The sequence below is a fragment of the Polyodon spathula genome, chromosome 15 (assembly GCF_017654505.1).
Source record: "Polyodon spathula isolate WHYD16114869_AA chromosome 15, ASM1765450v1, whole genome shotgun sequence".
In the NCBI taxonomy this organism is placed as follows: domain Eukaryota; kingdom Metazoa; phylum Chordata; class Actinopteri; order Acipenseriformes; family Polyodontidae; genus Polyodon; species Polyodon spathula.
This window is the reverse complement of record NC_054548.1, coordinates 11,176,152-11,202,799: the sequence shown is the minus strand read 5'-3', so window position 1 is coordinate 11,202,799 and position 26,648 is coordinate 11,176,152. Positions and strand designations below refer to the sequence as shown.

Below are 26,648 nucleotides of genomic sequence, written 5' to 3'. Positions count from 1 at the left end.
AAATCAAGAAATAATTTTATTTAAGAATATGTGGCACAACTGTTTTTTAAATGTGTGTATTTGCTATATATATCTGTCCTATATAAATCTGCTGAAATATTCTCCTGATGTGTTGCTCCATAATGCTATAGTCGAGAAACAGCATCTGATCCAAGTGGAGAGGTATGGTGTAAGGAGGAGAGATCTGCGGTCACACTGAATAAATACACTATTGCAGAACTTAAAAGGGAATAAATCATAGTTGAGCCATACATTCATTCAGGCTGTTAAACACAACTTCACCCCCAAGTGAAGGTGCTCAGTAAGCCTGGGCTTGTGGTGTGTCAATTGCTAAGACATTAACAGATAAGTGAATTACACTATGTGTGATACTGGGTTATCAAAAGCTGCAACAAGAAAGACATTATTCAGTCCAAAAAGACAATGTCATTTGAAATTTGACTGCTAGTGGAGCCTCAATTAGGTTAGCAAGTTGACTGTCCCAAAGTTAAGCATATCTCTTGGTTCAAGTTATGTTTAACACCATTGTTCTGTTGATGCTAGATAGTAATATGGTGCCAAAATAAATAAATCTGAAATTATAAAACTTGAATTCCTCTAATCATCAACAGCGAAGGCAAAGTGCTGATTAGTAGTCTTGGTAGATGAGACACTGCAAGACCGTCATAATAGCAAATACTCAAGACATCAGCTAGTAGTCAGCATTGCTACATGCTGCTGATTGTCCAAATGTATACTTACAGATTATTCTTTATTTATTTTTTAAACTGACAAGTGATGGTGATGTTAAAATGTTGTCATTGCTTTTAAGATGTTAAGAGTCCATCTGTCTATTCCTGTCCTGACAGAATAATAAAGTTTTTGTAATACAAGAAAAATGTCTCTGCAATTGTAGTCTCCAATCCTTTGTAAACATAAGCACAATAAAATAATGTGTACACAAACCAAGTGCAACAGTAGCAGAATGTGGGAATTTACAGTGGGAGAAAAAAAGCAACTTTTTACACAATGATTAAGAAAAAACTACTAGCAAACAATGTATACTAGCATAATGTATGCAAGTCACTAGCACTGATGTGATGTCATCTAGTTAAGAGAATTAATTGCCATTTTTAGTTTCTAAAAGTCAGCTATAAAAACAAAACCAAAAAAAATGAAATTGACCTTGTGCAATTAAATGACACATCATTTAGCCACATGGTTTAAATGGAGAAGTTTTGGGGTGCTAGGTTTTGTTTGGCAACAACACAGAAACCCAGCATCTGACACACTTAAAATGTTCATGTAGCCCTATTGAGTTGTTGTATAAAATGCTGCTGGCTGTTTTACATGTTGCTGCTTCGTCGCCCCCTAGTGGTCCCCAAGGACATCCGCAGCCGAGGTTCTCTTGCTTTGTAGTGCTCGTTGAAATCGAGTCTGAAGCTAAGAAACTGGAGACTTTCATCCGTACTCGTCATCAGCAACACCAAGAACTGCTGCACAATACCCTGAAATATAACACAGTTATCCAATCGGCTAGAATGAGAATCTGGCAGTTGATATTATTTTAAAACTAGAATACATAATGCATAACAAAAGAGAAATATTTACAATAAAGAAGAAAAAAAACTGCAGATCAGGAACTTGTGCTACCAACCGTTTATCATAAGGGGTACAGATTATTTGATTATTCCCTTTAAAAGGTATTTGTCAAAATAATATAGTACACATTCTTCAGTATAATTAAGCAGTTTTAAAATGTCATGTTTGCTGGTTTCTGCTATTCTAAGTAACTGAGTTTCAGGACTTACAATTCTTCAGACAGACTCAAAGCTAATGAAAGGTCTTAGAAGAAAAAAAGGCTAACAAGAAAGACACACTTACTGCAAAGTAGTGACATACCTGGTAGAAATGTGTAAGTATTCGTAGCTGAGAGCGCATTTTTGGTACAGTTTCACAAAAGTCTTGAACTCGTTTGTTTTCCACCTCTTCATCTGCTGCTGTTACTCCCCATTCCCCCTGAAATACATGAGCAGGTCCAGCATTGCATTTGTATTACTGCAGTATTAAAGAAGAATCTGCAGTCGTTTGAATGGTATATGAGAACCATATACCACTTCAACTTTATGGGGATAAATTACTTGAATTGTATTTATTTTTCCTTTATAGCTTCAGTTAAATCTAATTTAAATGTGGAAGGGGTTTTCCCCTCTAAATACAGTGATAAATGGCTATTTAAAAACCTTTTTCAGCAATTGCATTTTTGTTTTAAAGTGTGAATTGCTCTACAAAATACTTGTTTTCCCATTCCGTGTAAATAATAAATCTTTAAAGTACAGTACAGCAATGCAGAGTACAAAATAAAAACACTTGATTTGTTTTACCTTTGCTCAAATAGCAAAAACATATTTTTAACAATGTCTGCCTGAATGACTTGCTTCCTATTAAGTTCTTCTATGACGTCTAATGTAACAGGAGCTGTGTGTACAGTATGTGGATTAAAGTTTTCTGAAGAGGGCAAGACAGAGAGGATACACTGGCACCTTGACGGGTTTTTTAAACCCTTGCACAATATCCCTGAATCATATTTATACTTCTTGATTGGGAGAGTATCACTGGCCCTAGGGATCATCGATAGATTACAATATAAAATGCAGCTGTAAAGGATACCTCAGATTGGAGCCGTTTCTTCTTTTCTTCAAACTGCAGTCTGAGCTGGAGCTCCTCCAGTGCAGCCCGGTACAAGGTGTCCTGTGCATTCTGGAACTCAATAATTTGATCAAAGATGGCTCGAAGCTGATTCAGAAGAGCCTAATAAAAAGAAACATTCCAAGTACCGTTTCAATTTCAGGAGAGGTTACCTTAGTTATTACTTGTATTAACTGTTTCAGTGTGGATTCTTGTGCGCGTGTAGGTTCAGAAATATCTCAGTTAAAATAAAATATATACTACTACAAACATGTTTTGCTGGTCCTGGGGCAAGCCAGAAGACAATCTAATTTAAATAGCATAAATGTAGGTTAAGATAACAAAACTAAATAATGCAGTCAAATCGATCAAATTTCATGATCTGCCCCAGATGACAATCTGTGAATTCCACATGACGGTCATATTCTGGCATTCTATCAACACTTTAGTATTATTAATTATTATTTATTTATTTATTTAAAAAAAAAAAAAATTTCAAGAATAAAAACAAAAAAAGAAATGTGCACTGTTGGAGCACAAGAACAAGAAACGGTTTACTAGGAAACAGAAATGCAATCCCAAGATATACACCACATGTTTTTAACTTTAGTCAAATAAATTCTAAAGGTTGTTTAAATAATACAATACAGGTGTTCATGTGAAAACGTTTATCCTTGGACAGGGTTGAATTTTTGGCCAGCTTTAAAACGCTGTATACAAATATATTTATTTACATTTACACTTTCAGTCATTGTGCATCAGAATACTGAAGAAACTTATATTTATAGGAGAGAAAAATAAGATAGGAAGAATAAGGGAAGCAAAAGCATCTTACCGGAAACCGTAATAAACAATACAATTTTTGGGTTAAAAAGACTTACTCGCGAGTTACTGTCTAGGAGACACCGTGAAATGATGGTATCAAGGAACACTTCGTGAGCTGCAATGATGTGGTCCAAATCTTGCGCTTGTTGCACCTTGTTCCAGAGTTCATCCCAAGAGCATTCCAGCACCTACAAACCCAGTGATCGCTAATCAACATGGATAAATGCACAAGTGCAAGCGTCATTACTGAATACAAACTACGGAACATACCTCAAAGGTAATGTAATACTGCATTTGGTGAATAAAGTGGACCATTTCAGATGCCAGGATGTGACACTGATGCAGCACTCCAGAGAGTTCTGTAAAGAATGCAAAGTCATAATGAAGGAACCCTTAACCTAATTAGTAAAGTGACATCTATAGCTAATGGAAATGGTTTACAATAATAACAAAGTAAAAGGCAAACACATGACATTAGAGGGCTGGCAGGTTGCCGCTGTTCACTTGATATTATTACTGTATGAAGCAGCCATTTGCAAGTGTATTTTGCTGTGATCCATCATGTAAGCAAAGTAATTGGTTAGCGTTACAAGAGCTATCACAGCACATAAAGTACCGACTATTATGTCTATAGCATAGCAAATGAAACTTAGCGCTTTTACATTCAATATTTAGACATTCAAATCTTACACTGTATGTCTTCAACCTAGACTCCTTCTGCAAACAATTGGTGTTTTTACAGAGTCTACCGCCATTTGTCCAGAGCACATGAAACATTTAAAAGATAAAGCAAACCGATATTTAATTTGGGTAACCCTGGGACCCCACATCACTTGTTTCAAAGCCCTTTCGTCTCTAGCCTCCCCTTAAAGAAGGAAACATCAAACCTTCAGAGGTTGTAGACTTTACCCAATTATCAGCTCTTGACCTTCACCCTGATATCCTGCTACAAAGCCTACACAGACTATATTGTGTGCTAAAAATAGAAAGTACTGTTCAATGCATTATTAATACCAGGCTCATTGCAGCTTATCAAACCTTTGTAAATGAATGTGGGATTATTAACAGGGGTGGTCATTGAATCCTTCAAGACCCAATACTTGCTGTTTTTACACCTTACTAATTAGTCACCACAGGTGGGAGATTGGAAAATAACTAGGCTACATCTGTACTGAAATAATAAGTAATAAATAAAATAAATAAATAAAACAAACACACAGTAATGGTCATATGTAGATTGTGAAGAAAACCAAAGGTTTCTGAATGTAAAACACAAAACATTTCAAATACATCTATTAATCTTGCTTTTTGCATTTTTTATTGTTTAAAACTAATGTATTGGTCAGGAGTTCAATTAAAGCATGCAAAGCCAAGTGGTGTACTTGGAAACTATTTTGACACTTCACATATGATCCTACATAATCAGTCAGAAACATATCATTGGTTCGGCTCTTAGGACAACGGGGCAACTTTACTGTGCGTTCTTTCCTAACATGAGAAGCTCTGAACCTGCAACCAGATGCCTGCGTATACAAGCATATTTCATCCCATATCCATGATCTCTGCTTAACTGTAGTGAAGTTACGTCTTGCTACACTGACAAACAAAAGTAACGATTTACGCAAGTATAATACCGCCACCTAGTGGAATAAAATGTTAAAATCATAGTAATGAACAGGATCCACTCAGAACTAGCTTTGCATCAGCAAAAGTTAAGTTAGTTTTTTGGTGGTGGTGTTGTTTGTTTTGTTTTGTTTTGTGGGTCAAATGCTAGATGATGTGCACAACTACACATTCTGAAAAAAGGTGAAAAAGTCCATTTAAGATTTAAATCTTTTTCTATGTATTTTCAGCTGCTTACCTGGCATGCTCTTGAGGAGTTTGGCATTACACATTTGGCCTTTCCAAATGTCAGTAAGAATATATTCCATCCGTTTAGCTCTCCAGAGGAAGTTGAACACCCGCAAGTAATGACTCATGCACTCCCGAGTGAATACCTACAAATACAATCAATATTCAAAAGTGAACAAAAAAAAGTCTCCCGGCAAGATACATATTAGGGATCATATGACAAGAAAGTTTTTAAAATACACCATCCAGACACCCTGAGAACTCTCTCCTGTTCCATTTGCCCTTTTTATACTGGCATATCCAAGCCCAGCCAGCTTGGTATGATTAGGGTACCTTGAGTTGCTTTTACACTTAAGTGCCCAGCCGACCGAATGACGTCACACGTAATGAATATGCCAAGTGACAGAGGATAGAGAGCAGGCGTATGACAAAAAAGGTCATTTTTTTCCTCATGCTTTGTTGTTCAAACATTTGCATGAAATATGAACTTTCTAGATTAAAATTAGTAAGAATGATAATAAAAAAATAACCATGAAGTCATGCTTGAATACATTTATTATTACAGCTCTATACAAAGATGGTCCTTCGTTTCCGGTGTTATTTTATTTACGATTTACTTATTTACAAAGTGACATTAAAGCCATATGTCTTATCTAACGTAAGTTAAAGGAGTTTCATTATTTCTGTTTAATACTTAGCAGAAGGGCCCAAGTTAAATCAAAACATTGACTCCCTCGTCAAATAATTACAAACTGCTAATGTACGGAGTCACATTTAGTGAAAACCGAAAAAAAATACATTACAAATCTGTAATACTTTAGTTTTACTGTTGTTAATCTGTGAAAAGACAGCTTCAAACGACAGTATACACTGAAAAAAGAAACTTAAAACATAAAATAAAAAGGCAAAAACAAGGTGGTTACAGATACAACAGTCAAGATATATTTTCATTACCCTTGAGTCTTGGAGACTCAGAATGACCACACACCTCTCTGGGAAATGACGTTTGACTGTGTAAACATTTTTAAATAAATAAATAAAACAAAGAGTGGCTCTGTATTTAACCGCAATGGTATATTGTATTCTTAATCTATAAAATTGTAAAATATATATATATTTTTTTAATTATTTTTTAAAGGCTTGATATCACACAAGATGAAAATATATTTAAAATGAAAACTAACCTATGTGATGAAGAAAAATTGTTTAACATAATAGGACAGGACTGCAACAAGAAATAAAAACAAAGTCCTTCTGAAACAAGCGAAAGCCCTACTCTCTAGAAAGGCCCTGTATAACTCACTTGAGAAACACTTAAATAATCTACATAATGGACAAGAGTTTAAGGATTTATCAATTGCAGAACTGTCAGACTAAAATCTGACTACATTATATATGTTAGCTTGTCGTACATGATGTTATTTTACTAACTGGGCTACTTAACAACTAAATTAGGATTCGGTCTGCACATGTAATATTTAAAGCCACTTAACTGAAGAAACCTTTTCATTCATGTCAATAATTAAAACCTAGTGAGATTAAAGAGTCAAGAATGTGTTATCCAAGTGCTTAGTACCTTCATTATTTAAAGAAACTCAGACACTCTCACAAATCTCCTGTAAAACATACCGTTGCAATTGGCCCGTCGACGTGGTAGTCCATACTGAACACATCCCAGCCTGTATCACCTGGGGATACCTAGCAGAAGACAGTTTTGTTAGTACTTTACAATGCTTTATGAAGCTCTCATTAAATAGATTCTGCAACAACATGCTTTTTGTACATGTTCACAACAATATCTGAAATGGTACCTCCAAAAGTCGGACATCAAGTCGTTTGAGAATCTCAGGACTGTCAAACTGGGCATTGGTTGCTCTGACTGCCGTCTCAAGGATTCCTGTTAGATTATGCTGATACAAGGTAGTGGCCGGCCTCACCAATTCAGGCCTGCAAGTTAAGAACAAACATTCACCAAACAGAACCATAACTTATGGTCTGGAAGCCTAATACTAGCTAAGCAGTGTAGAATAGTCAGTCCATCTTATACATCAAAATTAGATCAAGGTTACTACCTTTGAGTCTAAAATAAGTATATCTCTATTTAAACTATGTGGCATTAGTATTAAGCTTTTGGAGATAATCACATTTTAAATTGTAATGAATTAAACAGGATCTTGATCAGACTTGGAAGAATAAATACTGTTCAGAGGGGTTTGACAACTTGACACATGTAACTTCAGTGGCACTTGCTTGCAAGACTTTGATAACTGCAGATGACATGTACTGACTGTGCACAGATGGCTTCAATTCTAAATGCCACTTAATATACAGTAGAGCGAGTCATGAATTAACTAGTACAGTAAGACGTAAATTAACCTGAATGTGTGTTTTGATGTACAGGGAAAATTTTGCATCTGTGACAATATGCAAACCAAAAATAAAACAGCAAGAAGCCAAAAATGTGCGTTTAACTGAAAACCACTTCTAATTCAAAACTGAATCCAAAGTTCTAATCCAATGTTGCTGTACAAATAAGCTTTTTACTATGAAGTGGAAACACTTTCACCAGGTTAAGACAGCACAGCGCTGAGGAGGGTGTTTAAGACGACAGAAAAAAAGAAGATATGCGATTTCTGATTTAATACAAAAGGTACTTTAAAAGCACAAAACATTTTTATATTAGATCATTGTATGGTTGAACAAATAATAGCCTACTGTACCAAAAAACTAAATTTGTAATGACAATAGGGTTTCTATTTCAAATCGGCATAAAACAAGAAGGTAAAAAAGAGACGATTCTGGTTCACAGTAAATTGTCTTCAGGCAAACTGTAATGGAAGTGCATTTGAGTTCAACAAGCCATGCCAACTACAAACTCAGATTAAATATAGGATAGATTCTACTGCATGGACTATTTACACACACACACACAAAAAAAAAAAATAAAAAAAAAAATCAACCAATCATTGTTAACCTGTTCCACAACAGCTTATCTTGTGTACAAAGGACATCCCATGAATAGAAAATACAAATGTTGTATTTATAGTAAGTTTAAACGTTAGTGTAGGAAGTCTTATTATAAAAGACATGCACAATGTATTAACATGAACACTGTTAAAATAAAAGGGGTTTTGCGGTTCCCTGGGACACTTACTTTAGCAGGTCCATTAAGTGGCGTATAAAATCTCCTTGACCCAGGAGCAAGTATCTTCTCATGGCCTGCATGTGATCCAGCAGGTGGTAATTCTTGTTTAGAACATCAAGCAGGTATTTACTTGTCTCAAAATAGGCTGCATCAATATTGCCTTGGAAGGAACCTTCCAAATCAGTAAACAACTCGGCAGCTAGAAACAACAAAATTGACCACTGACATTTAAAAAATGAAATAGCATACTATCTATGCAAGGCCAAACATTTCAATAACTGAAGTACCATTCTCCATGTTTTATCGATTTGTGACAAAATCAGCAACAGCAATAGTTTACTTCATTGGAGACAAATGGAAAACAGTGATGAATGCCAAAAACTGAAGAAAAAAAATTCAATTTGCATTTTAATATGCATGTTATTTTAACTTCCTTATCTTTTCCAAAGCCACTTGTAGTACTTGGGGGTCATTTATGTGGTATTTTAAGTCGTTTGCAGGTATGTGTGCAAAATGTAATGGAATGCAGTCAGTCAACATTGTTTACTTAATGCAAAATAATGGTAAATATTTATTTGCTTTCAGAAGTAAAACATGCACTGCTACCATTACGACTACTACTACCACCACCAACACATTAACTCAAATAAAGAACAGTTAAAACCTCCCAGTTTAAACAAACAAATAAAAACACAACTGAGTCGTACCATCTTTGGGAGAATCTGCAGATTTTGACGCAGCTATTATTTTACCAGGAGGAGTTCGGTCATGGCAAACTTGATGCAAGAAGTTAATAGATTTTCCAATTAGAAGCACCTGTGATGAAAAACATTGCACATTTACTTAAATTATACTGGAAGCCTGAATCCAAGCTAAAAAGCTTTTTTCAGCCAACAGTCCTACTGTAAACAGCATTACTGAATGAGTGCTTAAAATTGTGATGTAAGACTTTTCACAGCTGGATAAGCTGTTTTCTAGATACAGGTTAAACATGTAGATGTGGCATAGATAAAAGACAGGCATCTCCTTAGATCTCTGCATTCTAATCCCCCATTAATTGTCCTAAAGAATGTCCTTATCCAGGCTCATCACAATTGGAGAAGTGCTGTATGCATAGTTCTGTCACTGCATGTCAGGACTGGTTTCAGTATTACTATAGTAATAATACTACATAGGATGAACAAGGATTATCTAAAAATGTGTTGTGAAAAATACAGCATTGTGGTGGATGCCTCAAGTTTACCTTCTTTAATTTCTAAAGTTTGCTTGGGAATCATAAAAAAAAATGATCCAAAGCAAAGAGGCCTTCGATATTGTGAACACTCAGAATATCAAACAAATGACATACCTTTCTGGCCTGATCCATAGCTATAAAGGAAGGGATCATCGATTTTCTAAGAGTATACTTATCATGCCAGAGTCGGTCAGTCTTCACTGTTGGGTCAGAGGCTACAAAAAACTGCAATAAAAGCAAAGGTTATTTTTCAGTATTCAGAACAAAACAGTTTCCTGTGTCCCTTTCCATTTAAATAGATGGAGAAAATAATAAAAATTTTACACATTAATAACCAGGTTCACTACAGATACAGTACACTTATCTGCATTTTTACTAATATCCCACTCCTGTTTTAATCAATACCCATTAAAAAAGGATATAACAAAAAGCGCTTACCTCGTGGTACGTGTCCTCCAGCTCCCCATCATAAATCCAGCGGTACAAAAAATTTAGGATGGGATGGGACACTAGGCTGAGAATGTGTTGCACTAGTGCCCTCATGTACGGGTCCCCTGTTTTTCCATAAGCATGGACAGCTGACGACAGCTCTCCCCCTTTTCTCCCTGAAACAACAAAGTATATACATTAAACACCAATACATAGTTTATATGTAAAAGAAAGAGAGAGGGGAAATGTACCTGTTGCTAATGCTGCTGTCTACTCTGTGCCACTTAACATCGTTAACCAGGGTAAGCAAGAGGACAAAAATCTATTCAGGCCCAACAAACTGACCGTTTCTCTTTCATTTTGTAAATCACCATAGGCTATATAAAACAAAATGTCACTAGTTACAAGAAAATTAAAGATAAAATAGGAATGGCACCTCAAGAATCGTCCCTAAAGACAGCTCATAGGGAGGGGTAGTAAAACTGTCCTATAAATACACCACCCACTTGATATATCTCGGGTGTCGGGGTCCAATATAAATCCGCTATATATCAAGGGCAACGATACAGGGAGAGACCCACAGAAAAACAAATAGGCTAACAAATACTGCACAACCACTCCCTCGTTTTATCAGGGGCGTCAGGGTCCAATATAAATCCTCTATGTAAACCAGCTTTAACTCATTTTTCATATAGCAAGCAGCACACTGTTTTAATTTGTACTGTGGTGGGTAATTGCTTCTCATCAACTTAAGTCTCCAATTAATTTCATGAGACTTCCTCTCCTTTCTCAAATGTACAAACCCGCTGCATTGAAAGAATCCATTCCCAACACAGGAGGCTTGTTGCTAGGGAGCTGACGTCATTGCCCTGTGACTTTTGCTAGTGCATTGCTGCCACAAGAACACCTTGTTGGCTAAAATACAAACCGTGTCAGCAAGTAGATATTTAATTTGCTTTCTGTTATTGTGCAATGCGACAGTATGATATTAATGCTTTGTTCTTAATTGTTTTGTATATTTTTGTTTGTGATGTGCAGTATGAAATAAAATGAACAGTAATTCTAAGTGAAACTTTCTATGCATATTGGAACTAGGGCATGCACAGTTAGATTGTTAAAATGGGGAGCCAACGCCAGGACTGCAATATATCCGAATCCGCAGTATAGCGAGGGGCAATATATCGAGGGGTGGATTTATAAATAAATTGTCTACATGTAAAATTTTTAAACCGTAAAATATTTCAAAATTAGAACGAAAAGTTGTGAGTATGACAATACATGGGGAATAAATCATTTGTCTATTTGTAATAAACTGATTATCCCAGACAAACAATGTCCTAGCTGTGCATGTAAGCACACAAACAGGATACAGTTACCTGGTGATCATCTATTGCTTTCTTTGGGGTCAAGTTATGCAACAGCAGCTGCTAGTTTTGCTTAGTCATATTTACATTGTTTGACACAAAATAGTATCTTTAAATGAAAAGTTTTAAAAGAAAAACTCAATGAAAATGTACAGTACATTTGAAAGCTATGTAAAATATCCCAACCTTGACAGTGATCCACAAGTGCTGCAAGGGTTTTCAGTCTGATCTTTGGATCGTAAGTCCAAACAAGAAGGCGCCTGAGTGTCAAACTGTTTTCAACCCCCAGGTTCACACCTTGGTCATCTTCAACCTGCAGCTGATGATTATAAATAAATAAATAAATACATACATACATACTGTAGACTAGACTCGCTGTCATTTCTAACTCACTAAAAACACAAACAGTGGTGCATCCACCCCTCACTATTGTGTAAATACAATCAAACTTTTTTTTTTTTTTTTTTTTTTTTTTTTTTAAATCTACGTATAACAAAAACTGACAGTTTACTGGATTATACCCCCAATGAAATCCAGAAAATCTATTGGAGGTTACGTGTCTATGATGAAAGTCTGAAGATGAACAGGATCATTCAGTGCATAAGGGACCACATTTTGAATGAGATAAAACACACACAATAGGTTCCTCAGTACCTAAATACCTTCCTTAAAATAAAATTCAGTTACTTCAGATTTCCTAAAAGGCAGATCTAAGATATATACTAGCAAGCAGGTAATTGATTTAATTTCCTCCATAAATTCTTACCTGGGAATGCAAAACAGAGAGTAGTCTGTAGTACTCCTTGAGTTCCTGATGTAAAGCAGCACAAAAACTCTGAAACAAGTACAATGAAATGAATACAATACCACACAGCAGTAACAGTGCATCTTTCTTCACTTTTGCAGTGACTAATATTTATCCTTTCAAGTTGGGCATTTTCTTCTTTAACAATAGTTGTGTGTATTGCTTTTCCACAATGATTGTGTTACTGTTTCATTAGGTTTTCTTGTTTTTGACAAAGCACTTACTGAACTTCATTTCTATAGTGGCCGACCTATTGGCATTTCTCATTTATTAACGAATACTCATGACCTGCAATTGCTACTGCAATACGGAGCTTCGCCAGATACAGAAAACTGGCATGATTTTTTTCCCCCTTAAATTAATCAATAACTAACACGCAATAATAAAACCTGAGAATCTCAGCATGTTACCTGTCCAACAAGTCCAAATGCCCGGTCTAGGCTCCTCTGATCTGTGTATTTTCTCACTTTGTTATGTAACCACCCCAATTCTGCTAGCCTGCTTGTGATGTCTCTCAGCGACTTAGATATTGCAATCTACAAGACATAGCAAAATACATTATCAACACCTGCACTTAGGCACAAAGAACATGAAATGTAACTTTCACTCGTGCTAAAACATCCATGGCCATCCCCTTTATTAGCTGCATCATCAACAATAATAATTCCAAGGGAACATGCTGCAACACAACACTTCAGGGTCATTTCAATATTTGCTTTTCAGGAAGGAGACTAATGAAAGCCTTGAAGCACAATTATAAATGTGCCCTCACCTTGAAACGGTGTTGTCCTTTTTAGGAAGATTGGTGCCAATTAGAAAGGTGAAAGTAAAATGGTTAGAAGGACATCAGCAGATTTGGCCTTGGTCTCTACTTTTAGAGACAATTATCTATTCAATACAACCAATGCAATATGGGAATATGCTGGAACAGTAACTATAAATAGAAGTTCTCTCTACTCAGTCTACTGTATACATGTTACTGTTTGATTGAAAGCTGACTTGGTAAATGACATTTTCTAGAAGTAAGCTAATAAAGGTACTAGTCTAAATATTTGCAGTGACAGTTTTATTCATTTTCAGATAATAGCACAGTAGCACGGAACAGGCAGTAGTATAAAGTGCAGTGACACCACCAGGTACAAATGCTAGAGGAAACCAAGCAGAATATCACTTCAGAAAATGTAGTTAATTGTAACAATGTATTATATAATCTGTTTAGTGCAATGTCATTACTGTAATGTAATATAAATAGTATATAAATATAAATGGAGTTGTTTCTGCTTCAATCGAAACGACAAATTTTGAAAAAACAAATACTGAAATCCGAAACCCTAAAATAATATATTATTTATCATAAAAAGCATAGAAAACTGTAATATGTACATTTAGGCCATTTCTTGCAATGTAGTCTGAAAACAAAACATTGTAGGTGGCAAAAGAATTTGAGGAGCTCAAATATGAAACTCTATCAAAAATCAAGGTCTGCCTGAGTATATTGATTATTAAGGCTGGTTCACGCTGGGCATACGATTCAGACAGACGCAGGCTGTAGTTCACACTGAGCGATCTTCTCCCTGCGTTAGTTCATTCTGATTGGTTTAAAAAAGACAACACTCTTCTGGAGGTTCGGGGAGTCGTGCACACAGCCGCATTTAACTTATTTAATGGAATTATTAAAGAGAAAGGTGTGTGATTGGTTGAACACGAGTGACGTCACCAACTTGACGCTGAGAAGTTGAAATCTACTAACTCGTCCGCAGCGTCTACGATTTGAACGCAAGGTGATGCATTCGTAACATTCATATGAATCGTATGCCCAGTGTGAACCATGTCAGCTGGTGAAAACAATTTCTGCAAATTACTGACTGCCTTTCTCTTATCTTGTCCTCCAAATCTGAATCAAGGAAGGACATGGCAAATTTGGTATACTAGAAGTATTAACTGTTCAAACTGAAGGTCACTGGCTTAAACCTAGGTTATTTTCAAATGAGTTTACATCGAATAAATTATTTCCATTAAGGTAGCGAAAAGATTGTTTAACATTGAGTAACTTTTGAGGGAAAATGCTAGACAATAGTAATATATACAAACTTAACATATGATATGGCTCCTGCATACATTGGATAGCCTCTCATTTAAGTATACCAATCTTACACGCAGTGTTTGGAGGCAATCAAGAAAAAAAATGCTGAACATACTATAAAAAGAATTCAGTACAGAGGCTCCATAGTTGTAGAATTTTGATAAAACTAGGTTAATTTGAAGAAATAAGTCATGGAGGTGGATTTCCTTCCTGTGCTGTATATTGTGAATACTGGATCAGTTTTTTTTTTTTTTTTTTAATCTTAAAACTGTTCCTGGCTAATCTTTTGTTACATTTTCAGGTAACATATGTTAGATCATTATGCCTTCATCAGAGCACTTCATTAGAACTGGAGAGTCTAGACAGACACATTCTACTTATGCAAAATTGGCAAAGCACATGATATGTGTTAGTGGCCCCTCTTAAAAGAACAATCTGTCAAAGTTACACAAATAACTTTTTTTTTTTAACAATACATTAAAAACATGTTCTAAGAAAAATGCAACATGTATAAGAAAGACATCACTACACTATATTTCACAGAAGACTTACCTTTCCATCTATTTTATAGCAGCTTTCAGAACTGCACATTTTGATGCATTTTCCATCAATTCCCTGGAAGACGTATAAAATGTCTCTTACGAGGGCAGACTCACTTATTTCAACAGATCCTGGAGAAAAAGAAAAAACACAATGTTTCACTGGAACATTAAAATTTACAATTTGGAAATGGTCAATAGTTAAAATGGACCATGCTCTTTTAAAGGCTGAAAGCTTAAGTACCAGTAAATGTTTCAATTTGGGGAAACTGAAGGGCAATACGTGAAACTGGCAGGCTTTCTGTGCTACCTCACAGAACGTATGTTATGTATTTACTATTTTTCACTTGCAAGGAGAGATAAGACAGATATATCAGCAGCCTGCAACCCCGAGTTGGCAAGTACAAGCATAGATACTTTTAATCAATCCACAACAGACCAGACAGTCCGATGTGAACAAGAATAACAGAAAGGGAATGATTCAAAACCCTTCTTTGAATAGCACAATAAAAGGAATGTTTTCGATTGGCAGTGAACTAGTTTTTCAGCCGTCAACAGACTACACACCGCTTCCTGTGTCCCCTTCCCTTCTAGATCTTGGCACACTGCGTGTCACACAGTTTGCAAGGCCTCTTGAGGTAGAAGTTGGTACTGAAGGCGCTGCGGCAGAGAGATTCCACGCGAGCCGTGAGCTCAACTGCTGGCGAAGAGAGTCTCCCATGCCTTGAGTTTGTCTGAAACAAGAACACTGCATTAATGCTCAGACAACGTAAACATTTATGAAGGCCTAATTAATATAATGTTTGCCTTCTTGTGCAGTTAATTGCATATGGTCAAGTATTACTAAAGTATTCAAATTCCTGTATCCACGTAACTTTACATTAAGTTGTAAAAAGAGAAGCCTTGTCTACTTGTTTGAAGTGTGTCTCAGGGGTCCTTTACTTTAGTGCAGTTCCAACATACAAATAAAAATTGTACTAAACTTAAATGGCCGTTTAATCCAAAGCTTAAAGAACAAATTCAAGTGAAAAAAGCCTTGCACCTATGGGAAGATTGGGGAAGGGGAGCCTGTGGTAATTTCAACTTTTTCGCTCTTTGAAAGTTTTGTATGAACAGCTGCAGCACAATTTTCTTTAACTTTTTCCAGCCTCGCTGATGTTGTTTTATGGCTCGGCACAGTATTGGGATAATCTTACATTGATTTCAAAACTGCTGCATTCACGATTCACACGCACTGTCCTCATAGGGGATAATGTGAACACCCTGTTCGGCCAAATCTACAGCAAATGTTGTTATGGATGTGTGCTTTTTATTGCCATCAGTAGCTCCATCCACAATATATCTGAATGTTTTCATTTCAAACTGTGAAGCACTGAACTTGTGTTTTTATGGTACTGCAGTTTTGTTTGGCATAATTATTTACATACCACGGTTTTCTCGTCCGGTTCTTCAAAATAAAAAAAAAAGTGGCTTCCTTTGTTTAGAGAATCCATTTTAAATATAGAACAAACTCAGAAAAAACACTTTTCATTAATGTTATTTAACCCCATTGTGGAATTTATGCTACAACACGCCTACTACAGGCACACACACAGTGCACCAAAAAAGCGCCAGATCGACTGAGAATAAAACCCGCCCCAGTGTCAATCTTTCTGTTGCACCAATTAGAAAAGCTACTTGGGGCCAATTGCCAAACCCCTTCCTTTTTATAATGTCAGCCCTTACTGTGGCACTAGAGCAGTCTGATTCGCGACAGACTACTGATGATAAATTACTAAAATTAATGCCTATAAAAAAAATATGCATTTGGTGACATCTGTCACATGACCGATTATATGTCTAGCACATTATTAGACATTTTACCACTTCTTTAGACTGTATACGTTTAAACTTCCCATCCCTAATCAATGCAGTGTTTTTTTGATAACAAAAAATGCAGCAAACAAGACATTTTTAGTTATATGAAAATGAAATGTTTCTCCTGTCTATCTCCAGTTTAACTTTTTTTTTACACATTTCAAATGATCTGGCTGTCACACTGCATAACTCGGTTCCTCATAAAACATTTTAAATACTACTTGATGCTCAGCACCCATGACTTTTTTTTTTTTTTAAACGTTAAAATTAAATGTGATCATGATCTTTAGTGTTAAAAACATTGACATGTAACCAAGCTTTTGAAAAATATACCGTTACATGGCTGCAGAGCAGGCACTACATTAAAAAAATAAGTTTTTCTGGAGTTTAATTTTTCCTGATTTTTTTTCAATGTTATTAATGAATACAAACATTTACCTCAATATATGAGTAATAGGCAGTTCTCAAAATTCCATGATCCGGAAGATTCAGGTGTCAGTGGTAGACAATTTCAGTGGGTAGCCTATTTCCAATAAAAACCTCAATACAGTACCAAGAGAAATATTCTAATTCCACTTACATGGAGGAGTTTGATCTCGTACACAATAATTATCATGGTTGGTGACTTTTTTGTTCGGATAAGAAATTATTCATGAATGTTAAAAATTAATAATTGAATGTTATATATTTAGAGTATATATACTATAAATATACTTCTTTTTCCAACCACTGCGGGAAATATTATCTATATATATATATCTATATCTATATATATATAATAGAATATATATATATATATATATATATATATATATATATATATATATATATATATATAGATATATTCTCTAAATTAATTTTCTAGCCTTCACATCTTACTGCAAAATCATGCTGTTTGTTCTGTGTAACTTGTCTTGTTCCGTGTGTTCATAAAGTATATTCAAACTCTCCTGTTAAACAATGAACTCAAGTGTCCTTAAAAAAAAAAAGTAAAATGTGCTTTAGTAACTTAAAATATATATAAGTAGCACAGGCTTTGCTGAAGGCCCTTACATGATACATGACTGATGGAATGTTTAGCCTACCTGTGTGTCAAAACTCTACCTCTATGGCACCAGTGTTTTGAGCATGCCCACCTGTTCGCTAAGGGGTCAATTTATAATTGACCACCATGGCTTTACTAGTCAGAAAAAAAATTACATTGGAGTAACCAGCATCGCACATTATTCATGGGGATTTTTTATAACAGTTTTTGAGAAGATGCTTAAAATATTTTTATGCTAAAACTGCAAATACGACTCTAAAGAAACTAGGCCTAATCAAAGTAATAGGAATATTAAACAAAACAAAGGTAAGCTCTGTTTCGACAAACTTGCACACCTGTAAAAGCTCACTTTAAAGTTCCAAAAAAAGATACTGGGATCTTACAGCAATATGAAATCTAATGTGGCAATAAGGTACACTTTATCCTAATTTGTCATTAGATTTATACTTGAACATCTACATACCCCTCTGTTTAAATGGAATTTTGGCAAAAGACAATTCAACTGCATAACCCTCAAAACCAAAAACAACTTGGTGCATGAAGGGAATATTTTTCAAGGCCGACAGTTTAATGTTAGCCAGTTCACAAACATAAAAGCCTAATTAATGTTTTTGTTAAACTTTAAGCAACAGCCTCCTAACTGCATGATGGAAAATGTCAGCTTCAAACAGCCGCAAGTGAAACCAGAGTGCTTCTTTAAAACTTAATGATGTGTAAAATCCTCACATTCTACAATTTACTGTCCACATGCTAGTACTAGAGTGTAGCATCAACACAAACAGTAATATATATTTTGCTCGTAAACGCAATACTTAAATGCTTTGTCCATTGACACATCCATATTTAATTATAGTGTAAAATCAACATCACTCCAGATTCCAGCAACATTAAGTTGAAGTTTCTGGATAAGATAGACTGCCCCTGCCTATCCTCATTATATTGTACACTTTTTCACAACACCAGCCAGCTTTTCATAAAACTGTTTTGTTATTGAATTTTAATGTTTTGTTTTCAATAAAATAAAAACAAACACTCCGGTTTTTCATATTAAAATCCACGATGATCGGCAACTTGGGCAGAAAAAAACTAATAAGAAAGTGGAACACATTTTCACTTTGTTTTCGGAACACTTTGTCTGGAATACGATGGCATAGTTACAGCTCCCTTTGTTTCCATGTTGCCATTATCATAGAGACAGTACACACAACCTATTTATCTGGACTACATTCAATTGTTTTGCCCAGAGCTCAAGGTATCTTGTACACCACTGCCCAGAACAAACAATCTATTTATCCCATTTCGCAGAGCTCAAGGTGTATCTATCTAATCAATGTAGTACCTGTACACAAACTGTGGCAAACTGTGGCAGAACAAAATATAAAAATGAGGCTTGGATTCTAATACAAGTCACTTTTATTGAAGTCTGGTATTTGATTTTTATATAACTATCTTAATCCCAGAATACCACTAAAAACATAATTTTCAATGTTATGCTGGGTTTTTAATACTTGCATAAATATTAAATCTGTACACACTGTACACCACTGTAATTTAAACTGAAAAAAAAAACAAGTAAATATAATAAATACTAAACTACTGAAAACACCAGGTCAAGTGTACTTTTTTATTACAATGTTTAGTCTTAGTTCATTATTGTGAAGGCACAAGCCATAACATTTTTTTTTTTTTATGATTGAGAGTTTGACATAATGGATGAATCACTGTCTAATTGTGTATGGAAATTTACAGCACACAAATGATGCCTGCATTTGTCAAATGCAAACTGTCCAACCTCATTCAAGCGCAAGTTCCCTTCTAAATCCTTTAGGACTTGATACATATTTTATACATACTTAATACATATAGCAAAAACACCATGAACTCACCCTTGAAGCAGAGACTGTGGGGTAGGTGTTGGCCCATTCGTTGCATATACACTGAGACTGCTGACCCAACTGCTGCCCATACTACCAGAGCTCTGTGCAGACTGGGTCCTATCAGGATAGCTTAGCGGGAGGCTCTGTGGCCTGGCACCGTAGTATTGTGGGGTAGATTGAGCATCTCTCGGCAAAGCCTGAGCAAATAGTGCTGCATAATTGCCAACCTAGAATAACAAAAGAAGAAAATCTAGTTGAATCTTCTAGATTTAAAATAAAAACAAAAAACAAAAAAAACACATTTAACAGACTACTCTTGCAAGTCCTACTGTATTTTCTAAGCTTTTCTTCAGTGACAAGTTTGCACTTACTAATGTTTTAAAAGTTAACTGTGTTAAGGCCGAAAATTAGAAGTCTTCCATGAGGAATTAATTTAGTGTGAAACTACGACTATCTCTAAATTGGTTTCTGTTCTAACAATACTATACCACACAGGTCACCATTACATCCACTTCAAAATTAGAAAATAACTATCCTAATTAAACACCAGTATCTCGCACTTCGCATTATAGCAAACAGCTTCAGTGTGGTTAATCTTCTGTAATAAAACAAAGCAGGAAACAATTTCACTTTTTCCACTCGACTGCATCTTTTATATAATCTGCACAGCCTGCAAAATCAGCAAATAGGGCTGAAGAAAAGGCGGATGCAAACCTAAAAAGGCCTCCTCATTACAGGGCAGTGTTCGAAAATTATATTGCCCGACATGCTCGGGGCATGTACAATTTTCGGTGGCGCATGTAAAAAAAATTGCTTAGATGCCCGAGTCGGGCACCTACAATTTTTCAATGCCCTAAAACAAAAGCAAGCGATTAGTTTATTACAGATTTAAACTTTCAGATTTGCTTCCACATCACCTTCTTGTTTTAACTACCTCCCTTCCAGCCAGCATCGCATGTGTTGTAGTGTTGCATCCCTGTGCACCTGCATGAATTTGATGCTCGAATGTTTTGAGCTGCTATTGGTTAAGCTATTCTGCTGACCCCTTTTTAACTAGAGGTACCGGGAATATGACAAATTAAGCACTTGGTATGCTTATTTGATGATAAAAAATGTCAACTAAGAGGATGCAGCAGTGGAACATTGGATGTCTGAGACTGTTGGCACTAGAAACACCGCAGGACATGCAGTCCTAGAGTCCTCTATCGGTGTGGAATCACAGGCGGCAGAAAAGTGTTTTTCAGTTTTACACCTGGGCGTGCAAAATTTTGTGTTGGGCATGTAGAATTTAGAGCTACATGCCTGATCGGGCATGTTAAGATTTGGGGAATTTTCTACCGCTGCAGGGACGACTTTAAATATTACATACATCAATAATTTAAGAGAGATGTGTAGATCTAAATTGCAAAAGGACTACTATATTTAAAACTAACATGCAAAATATAATCTAATACCAGTTACTGGGCAGATACTTTTTAAACAGTTAACAGGGACAGAAACAAGACCCCTATTGTATTACAGTTTCATCCATTCCAGGTTTTTACTACACGTCCGATTAGCCACTGTGTACAGGTAACAAGCTCAGGTGTGTCTTATTAAACTCATGGTAAAACCAGAAATGGATTCAACTGCTATGCAATGGGAGTCTTATTTCCATCCTTGATTAATCTAACAAAATATAGTTTTCATAAAGTTTCCACTCTTCACCTGAAGAAGAAAACTTTGTGGTCATTAACATATATTACCAAAAGTAATCATTGCTGTACATTTTGTACTGTATATGAACTAGCACAGTTGATCAGACTCCACAGACTTAATAAACGCATAAATTAAATCCTGCTATTACCCTGGCGGGTGGTTTACGTGGATCCTCACAAAGGCTGAGCAAGAGGTAGAGTATGGACCACCTGTTCTTTAACACCCCCTGTGTGGGAAACAAAAGTTAAATACTACATTTTACAATGTAATACAAATATGTTTAATGACCAGCCAAACAGCATTATGAGGTCACAAAATTAATTTCTGACCAAAGCCAACTTAATTTTGTTTTTGTCTTGAATTTAGCTAAAATGTGTTTAATTGGATAATAAGTGCCTTGGGGTCCTAAATTGTGAATGCATTTCTAAGGCACACGTCCTCTCCCCACCCTCATACTGCTACAGTATAGAGGGTGATTTACAGTAGAAGTCACAGTTAATGATACACTGTTCAATGACTTTTGAGCCACCCTGTATAAAGTTATTCAGCTACAGTATACGGATTATACTTTACGTATACATCTACAAAATGTTTTACTGCATCCAACCAGATGATTACAATACTGGTATACACCAGAGCATTACATTATACATAATCAGCCCAGAATGTAAAAGTGAAACTGTGGCAGGTTAAATTAGCTGTGTACTGCAGCATTAGAAAAGATGAATTTTAAAAACAAACCTGTGACTGAAGTTTTCTGTGAAGCTCCGATAAAAGTGCAGCATCTGCTTCTCTTCTCTGCTTTACAACTGAAAGAATAGGCTTTTTTAACTTAACGTCACAGACTAAAAAAAAAACACACACACAAAAATGTACAATTGATGTGTTTTTGTCCTGAAGATGCTTAATGACATAAGATAAATTACTAAATACTAGGAAGGTTTAAATATAAATTCTGCAATGGGGAATCAAATCTGCATTAAAAAAAAGCGAAACACATCAGTTTCAGCTAATCTGCCAAAAATAAACATTAAAAACATCAAAAAAATGTTAACTTACGTTCTTTTTTTATCTTTTCGGCAACAAGAAACTCATCCCGTTCAATTGTAGGAGCGTAATTACTTCCAACAACTCGAACAGCATATTGGAACTGGTGTGCAACATCAACTAAAAAACAAATTCAAACCAAAAAAAAGTATGAATACTAAAATATTCACTCATGATATCGCTCAATACTTAGAATTTCAAAACAATGACATACTTTAGAGGATTATTACTGTAACTGGTATACAGTAAGCACTTATCGTGGACTACCTTATATTACCTTGGCTGAGACTAAGAAATTAGGCTCCATAATTAAGTCATTGCAACTAGTACCAGGAGTCAGGAGTGACACTTGAGTGGTCAGGTCACATACCACAGTGATATTGCAGCAACAAACACTGACATAACTAAGAAATTAAACTGTTTAGATTTTACTAACTGGATGTATTTTTTTTTGTTATCGAAATTATACGAATTCTAAATTGAAGTGATTAAACTAACAAAACCAAACACTGTGTTGTGGGAATGTCATTGTAAGGGGTGTTTCATTATTGCTATTTGCATTATGATCTATGGGTGTAGGGTGTGGTATCAAAACAAACTGCAGACGTTTCCGGTCAATACCAATGGCTCACTGCCTGCAGTCAATGTTGGGGTTACTGTGCACATTGTCTGACCCCTTCAGGTGTCACATGCCACCTCCACAAGTAAAACAAATCGTCTGCTGGCAAGTGTGCCATTCCATCCAAGTAGAAGGAAACCTTTGCGTCTAACCACTTCACAGCTAATATAATTAATAACACCGTGAAGATTACAGACTACAAAGGGGAATATACCGTACCAATTCAAAAATTTATTTAAATGATTAGTATTCCTTGCAGACGTATTTCTACATTTTGAAACGTACTCATAGAAGTTAGTATAAATATATTGACAAGTGCAAAATAAAAAGTAGATTATATAGTTTGACTACTACACAGCTGTAAATTATGAATTGAGTTGGATTAATGCAGGCATTGTATTTGGTTTTGAGAAAGGTGATTTACAGCTAGTGCCCAATCTATCCTTGTGCTACTTGCCACAGATCAGTAAAGAACAAACTTGTGCAAGGATTCCTATAGATTTCTGTCACTCAGGATCAGCAAATCACTTTACCATTTTAATTTGATTAGTTATAGTAGCGACTTCTGTCCTGCTGCCTTGACATCCAATACAGTGTACTTCGCGCACCCCATCAGTCGTAAAAACCACTGAAGGTAATGATAATATCGTTAAAATGTACAGGAATATTGCCATATTGGCAAAAGTGTAACAACGTATTTGAAATATATCTTCTATACCATTGTTTGTAAAAATACAGTTAAGTGTACTGTAGTCTCTTTTTGTGTGCAGTACATTCCACTTTTACTTGTCAGCCTGACCGAGCGAGCACTTTTGCTATGCATTACAAAGCAACACCGTACGAGTTCTGATATGAAAAAAGAAGAGACTAGTGACAGTTTGGCCTATGCAAGGCCTACCCTCATTCTACACTGTGTAGAAGAGTAAACACAGCCATGATGACACACTATGCTAAACATAGTGTGTCATCAGATCACATATACTTGCTGGTTTTTTTTTACCTTCGCTCTTGCCCATGATCCGACAACACAGGCTCTGAAGCAAGACATTAGGTGATTTCTGATCCAGGCCTGCCATTGCGCTGCTATGTGCAATACCGTTACGGTTCGGTGTCCAAATCTACCTGCAGCCGTTATTCATGCTTTCACTATCCGCTCTTAGCAACGACGCCATTTTAACTTAACCCGCCGAAAGTGGACCCACAATCCTCCGAAAAGACACGGGCAAACATAATGAAAACACTGCCTTCCAGCGAACAAAGAGCGCACTAGAGGTTCCGAGGGGAGAACAGTTCCTACTTTACTTTGACTGCACGCGCAGAAGCATTGATATACTGGTGGTTGTTTTCAGTAAATAAATGGTTATGTTCTATTTGTATAGATTGTTTTACTTGGTATCAAAAATAGCAATCTGCCAAGGTGGCGTGTGTCCACGAGTCACCAAAGTATGCAAAGTTTAACATTTGTTTTCTATATAACTTGTTAAACCGATGGCCCAGACTCTTATAAGGCTAATACATTAAACGGATGTGCTTGCAAAAAAAGAGACTGAGATCCATTCCAGAGTTTTGTGTGTGTTTTTGTATTTTTTATTTTTTTTTAAATTGTATTTATTTATTTTTAAACATGTTACATAAACATATTTGATGTAGAAAGGTGTAGCAAAAATACAAAAACGTGCTGTGTAAACAGCAGTAGCACATCCAGACAGCCTGATTATAATAATCTTATAAACCAATATTGATCTGGCAGTAAACAGGAGCTAAGTCAGCCTATAAAAACCTACTGTCAATAATACAGGTAGAAATAAGATTATGTGAACAATGTATATAATTCACAGCATTGAATTGTTGTGATTCAAAATGGGTTATTTCTGTTAAAGTTCTGATGCCACCTTAGAATGTAAACATCAATCTCGCTTTCCTACGTTCACCCGAAGAATTGACTTTTGAGGCCTTGAAAGTTTGTGAGTAATTTGTGTTTATTTAGTCCAATAAAACGTATCACATCTCCTTCTATTGGTCTATCACAGCATTTAAGCATATTTAAAAAGCAGGCACACTGTTCCACACAGAGCAACGTTTTCTTCATCTCATTGCCAAACTTTTTCTTCTTTTTTTTTTTTCAGGACGCAAGTGCAAAGCAAATGTTACTCTGACAGTAAGTAAGCAGTCGGGGGAGTTTTTTGTTTGTTTGTTTGTTTGTTTTTTTTTTGTTATTTATTTATTTTTTTAATGCCACCTTACAGAACAGTTAAAAAAAAAAAATTAGAGGAAACAGCAACCGCTCACCACCTCTGATATTTGCAGTGGTTGTACACGTCAGTTTATAAATATAATCGCAGTTTATAAATACCATTATGTACTTCACTTAGGCTACTACATTCACTGTGCTACACTAGACTAGCAGTGCTAGAATGCCAGTGTAAAAGTGCCAAACTATGCAGTTAAAAAGTGCAGAACCCAAACCTTACTGACCCCAGTAACACCGCAGTTTATTTCTAATACTGTGCCTTTACTTTCTTCAAAAGTACCTAGTTAATAAGCTTTGTGCAATACAGTTTATTCACTAATGATGCAGTACATCACTAGTGAATAAGCTGTGTAGTACAGAGAGCAAACATGAAAACACTGAAAAGACGTGATTTATATTTTGCGAACAATCTTATACAACGGTGTAAATTAGTAACATTGAAACAAGTTGGAAACAATCATAACGCGGTGTGAGTGAACCTTGTGAAAATATAAGACACAGGCCTAGCTTCCAGCTTACCAGGACAAGATGACATGGCATTTAGCATTGCTTTTCCAATTTTGCTATACATTTACTGTGTTTTTACTATATCGTCGTTTCTCTGTACTACAATTACTTGTACTTAGCATGCTTTGGTGTGCTTTAATACACTTTTAAATGGACGAATCAATGGTGGTTTATAATATTACGAGCTATATGAAAATGTATATTCTACAAAATGCGTGAATATGTGTGTAACTATAATATATCCAATACCGATGTATATTATTTTTTTAAATTAATAATGTATTTATGATATTTCTAAAATGTAACTTCCAAAACATTTCAATTGTTTTTATTGATTGATCTAAATTGTACTTAATCATGATCTGTTACATCAACTGTGTACATTAACTAAACGTTTTTATAGTTTGCACTTGCTGAGACCATATAGTCTAATGAACTAATGCATATATATATATATATATATATATATATATATATATATATATATATATATATATATATATATATATATATATATATATATATATATATATATATATATATATATATATATATATATATATATATTATATTTAGATTCCAAAACATTTAAAAAATCGGTCGTTTCGAATTACAGGTTTATAGCACACAAAGTACGTCATCCAGTCTATCTGCCTCTTGTTTTCCCGACTGTGGTAACAAAACATCAGCATTAAATTTAATTCCTGCAAGATGTAATCGATACATAGTATTAACTCCGCCGAGTATTTTAAGTCGATGCTGTTACGCGTATTCAGTACAGTACTCCCGTGGACAGTGGATCTGA

General features: G+C 35.5%; 1 protein-coding gene across 1 annotated transcript; it reads right to left on the bottom strand.

Annotated features, from left to right (window-relative positions):
• LOC121327915 (gamma-tubulin complex component 3 homolog) lies at window positions 1-24,300 on the bottom strand. The gene is made up of 22 exons (XM_041272249.1): window positions 24,086-24,300; window positions 22,479-22,586; window positions 22,161-22,228; window positions 21,568-21,645; window positions 19,731-19,948; window positions 15,510-15,676; window positions 14,956-15,074; window positions 12,731-12,856; window positions 12,282-12,350; window positions 11,702-11,834; window positions 10,161-10,327; window positions 9,837-9,947; window positions 9,196-9,304; window positions 8,498-8,687; window positions 7,155-7,290; window positions 6,973-7,041; window positions 5,354-5,489; window positions 3,763-3,851; window positions 3,549-3,680; window positions 2,650-2,790; window positions 1,882-1,998; window positions 1-1,487 (listed from the first exon to the last, which is right to left on the bottom strand). Exons 1-22 carry the CDS (start codon window positions 24,159-24,161, stop codon window positions 1,326-1,328), a joined length of 2,721 nt encoding a protein of 906 aa, XP_041128183.1. The 5' UTR covers window positions 24,162-24,300; the 3' UTR covers window positions 1-1,325.
• Between the last annotated feature and the right edge of the window lie 2,348 nt (window positions 24,301-26,648).